The sequence below is a fragment of the Cryptomeria japonica genome, chromosome 6 (genome assembly GCF_030272615.1).
Source record: "Cryptomeria japonica chromosome 6, Sugi_1.0, whole genome shotgun sequence".
Classification (NCBI taxonomy): domain Eukaryota; kingdom Viridiplantae; phylum Streptophyta; class Pinopsida; order Cupressales; family Cupressaceae; genus Cryptomeria; species Cryptomeria japonica.
Genome location: NC_081410.1, coordinates 284,928,782 through 284,933,329, shown reverse-complemented (window position 1 = coordinate 284,933,329; position 4,548 = coordinate 284,928,782). Strand labels below are relative to the sequence as shown.

The 4,548-nt window shown below is 36.7% G+C and overlaps 1 protein-coding gene across 1 annotated transcript; it reads left to right on the top strand.

Moving 5' to 3' along the window:
- The first annotated feature begins 3,392 nt into the window (after positions 1 to 3,392).
- LOC131876591 (uncharacterized) lies at positions 3,393 to 3,779 on the top strand. The gene has a single exon (XM_059222028.1). It carries the CDS (start codon positions 3,393 to 3,395, stop codon positions 3,777 to 3,779), a length of 387 nt encoding a protein of 128 aa, XP_059078011.1.
- Positions 3,780 to 4,548: the final 769 nt, after the last annotated feature.

The following is a 4,548-nucleotide window of genomic DNA, read 5'->3' as shown; positions in this document are numbered from 1 at the left end:
TTTTAGGAATTTTATACAAAAAATTGAGGTGGTGGATTGTAAGCCGACTGATGGTTGGTTTACATGGAACAACAGAAGGCAAGGACAGGATAATATAGCAGAGAGATTAGACAGGTTTTTGAAAGGATCTTATTGGGAGGAAGCAAATATAGCAACTACAATCAAAACATTGCCTTATAGTATTTCAGACCATTATCCTGTACAAATAGAAATTGGCAACGAAATTTAGAGGGGTAGCATTTATTTCAAATTTCAAAACATGTGGTGGTGTGATGGAACATTGATAAATAACTTGGGAAAATGGTGGAAACAATGCAACGATATCAAAGGTATGCCAAGCTTTCGATTTACAAAAAAACTGGCTTTCATAAAAAATCAATTAAAAATATGGAATAGGGAGGTTTTCAAAAACATATTTTCTGAGAAGGAAAGAGTTGAGTCCCAAATGGAAGCACTGAATCTTAAAATTTTAAAACACAGAATGGAGCAAGAAGATTTCCAACAAGAAAGGGTGTTGAAGGCTAATTTAGCAGAGATTTTAATCAGAGAAGAAATTTATTGGAAAGACAAAGCTAGAGAGTTATGGATCAAGGAAGGTGATAAAAATACAAAATTCTTCCATGCATCGGTCAAAGCAAGAAAGGCCCAAAATACAATTTATGAAATCAAGAATGAAGATGGTAAGGTATACACAGATAGAAATAGCATTGGATAGGCTGTGGAAGCTTATTTAAACATATTTTGAATGATAAGGAAAGGAGGGAGGATATAGGTTCTGAAAAGATGTTAGAAGCTTTGCCACAACTGATCTCTGATAGGGATAATCAGATGTTGTTGGAACCATTCTCTGAGGAGGAAGTTCGAAGGGAAGTAGTTGGGCTTCATCCTGATAAAGCTCCAAGGCCAAACGGTATGACTACAAGATTCTTTCAGAACTGCTGGGAATTCATTAAAACAGACTTATTGGAAGTATTGGAGCAGGTTAGAAAGAATGGGAAATTTGTTAGAGAAATTAATAATTCAGTTTTGGTAGTGATCCCTAAAAAAACAAATCCCACTTCATTTGAGGAATACAGGCCAATAGCTTTATGTAATACACTATATAAGATTATCACAAAGTCACTAGCAAATAGATTGAAAAGAGTATTACCAAATTTGATTTCTACAGAATAGAATGGTTTTACTCCAGGGAGAGAAATTATCGATAGCATCATTCTTACAATTGAAACATTACATACAATCATTCAAGATAGAAGGAAAGCAATGGTGATTAAACTCGACATCTCTAAAGCCTATGACAAAGTTAGATGGGAATTTCTGATAGAGGTAATGCAAAAGATGGGGTTTTCTCAAAAGTGGATAGAAATCATAAAGTTATGTATAAGCACTCCTCATTTCTCAATGGCAATTACTGGTTCTTTATTTGGTTTCTTCAAAAGTCAGAATGGATTGAGATAGGGAGACCCAATATCTCCTTTTCTGTTCGTTATCATGGCGGAAGCATTAAGTTGATATATAGCTAAACTTCGGGTGGAAGAAGTATGGAAGGGGATTAGAGTTCATTCAGAAATTCAATCAATTACACATTCACAGTTTGCAGACGATACCACACTGTTTGGCGAAGCATTTGTATGGGAGGCAAGGGTAATAAAGGAGGTTCTGAATTATTATGCCAATGTGTCAGGACAACGAATTAACAATAAAAAACTGAAATTTTTTTCTTCAATACAAAGAAGGCTGCATAGACAAAAATCAAAAAGTTGCTTGGATGGTCAATCGGCACACTTCCAGTGAAGTATTTAGGAGTTCCTTTGATTGGGGGGAGAGCAAAAGATGAAGTATGGGAGGAGATGATCACTAAGTGTAGACAAAAGACTGAGGCCTAGAAACATAAATGGCTTGCTCTTCCAGGTAGAATTCTATTAATTAAAGCAGTATTATCAGCCATGCCAATATATGCAATGTCAATTTTTAAATTATCCTCCAAGGTAATACAGACTCTTGCAAGCTTTTTCAAAAGATTTCTTTGGGAGGGAGCGAAGCAGGTTAAGAAAATACCATTGATTGGTTGGGAGACTGCTTGTAGTTCGAAAGTGGATGGAGGGGCTAGACTCATAAATCTAGAAATGTAGAACCTGGCACTTGGAGAAAAGTTAATTTGGAAAATATACCGCTCGCCTAAGAAACTATGGTGCAGAATTATACAAAAGAAATACTTAGATAATGATGATCCAACTAGAGTATTAACTGCTATTGATAATAATGGAGGGTCTATAATTTGGAAATTTATGAAGGAATGCAGATTTATTATAACTAACCATATATCATGGAAGATTGGAGATGGGAAAAGAGCCAAGTTTTGGGAGGATTCCTGGAACGGGCATGAAAGCATCAGTAAAATTTTTGGAGATAAGGAGTGGATCAATGAGGCCAAAAACATATATGGAGAATTTGTGGTAGATTATGTAAAAGAAGTTTCCCATGGAAATGGAATTTATGAATGGAAAGCTATACAGCTGAATAGTATTGATAATAGCGATTTAAGGAAATTAGTAGAAATCTTAAAATGCAGAAGGATTGTTATTAGGGACAAAAAAGATGAAATAATTTCGTGTGCGGCTAAGTCTGGTGAATATTCGGTTAAACTGGGATACCAAATACAAGAAGTCATCAGAAAGAAGTACGATTGGCCATCTATGTTATGTTTCAATAAAAAAGTAGCCCCAAGGGCAGGAACATTTTTATGGACTGCTCTTCACGAAAGAATATCAACGGGTGAACGATTGAAGATGTATGGGATACAAGGACCTAGCATATGCATACTATGCAAGCAAGAAGAGGAATCAATCAACCATTTATTGTTAGATTGCCCCTTTGCTAGACAGTGCTAGAATTAGTTAAGTAACAGTCTAGGCTGGGTGAGCACCAGTGAGATCAATTTAAAAAAATGGATTACAAGTTGGCCTATTTTGTATCAAAAGTCTCTATGGGGTTTGTTGTGGATTATTGGGCCCTCAATGGTAATTTGGCAGATTTGGAAAGAAAGGAATAGAAGAATCTTTGAGGGAAAGGAAAATACAGTGGAAAAAATTATTGAAAAAATAAAAATCAGTAAATGCGAGGTGGCAAATGCAAAGGCTTACAATAGAAAAATTGAATATATAAATGATTGGGATAAAAAAATATAGATGGAATGGAAATTGTTAATCCCACCTAATATAAATGTGATATCAAAGCAGGTAAAAAGGGTGAATGCATTTTGGGAAACTCCAAAGATGGGATAGTACAAGCTCAATTTTGATGGGGCAGCAAAAGGTAATCCCGGATGGGTAGGCTATGGAAGCATATTAAGAAACAAAGACGGAATCATTTTGGGAAGTATAGCAGGCAATATGGGTGTAGCTACCAATAATGAGACAAAAGATTTGGCTATGGTTAGGGGTATCAAATTTTGTGTTGACCAAGGATATAGCAAGGTGGAAATTGAAGGTGATTCACAGATAGTTATTAATGCAGTCATAAAACAAACAACACCAAATTGGAAGTTACAACAATATTTGGATGACATAAAACAAAATTTAAATCGAATACAACAGTACAAGATAACTCATGTTTATCGTGAAGCAAACAGAGCTGCGGATCAGCTGGCAAATGAAGGGATCATTGTGGGAAAAAGGGTAGAGGTAATCAAATTGGATGTATGGAATGGAGAAATTAACGAGATTGTGAAAGAGGATTATGATACTTTTAGAAAAAAGAGAAAGAAAGGAATCAGATAGGAGATTGTGAATGGTACTATAACTATCTAGGCGGGACTGATACATGTCAGAATTAGATAATCCGAGGAAGATAGGGAATAATAGTATGAAGGATGAGGGGACTGAACCCATCTAGGAAGGACTGATTTGAGAGACTAGTTGGAGATGGAAAGTTGCCATCAAAGTACTCCGCCTCACGAGATGCTTATTGCTTCGAAATTGGGAAGATTACGTATGACAACAGAATGATCTAGAGACAGGGTTTATCTATTTATGGAGCGGATTTGAGCAAAGGAGACAGAGTTTGTTTGGCTTGGGCTGCAATGGTGCATCAGTTTGGTCTAAGTTGTATGTGCTATGAGGAAACCACTCGAGCGCAGTGTAGAAGGTTATTCAACACAGATGAAATAACGGCCAATGCGGTATGGAGGGTTGCAAATGAGGTACTTGGAGGTGATTGTCATTGGTGTGATGGTTTTGTCTATGAAGTTGTGTTGTGTCTATTGATCGATATTATTGGGTCCAAGGAACTATGTGTTCAGCTGATCGATGGTTTTGTCTGAGCCTGTGCCATATGGACCTGCTGTAGCAAATGCAATGATGGAAGTGGATACTGATTATTGGTCCAGTGCGATAGGGATCTATTTCAACAGCTACAACTATATCTCCTCGGATTCGGAAGAAGAGGAAGATTTGGAGGTAGAAAGGGAGGAGAGGGCACAAGCAAAAGAGGCAAAGGAAAGGAAAAGAACTTTCATCATGGAAGCATGGGAAGTGTATAGAATAGGGG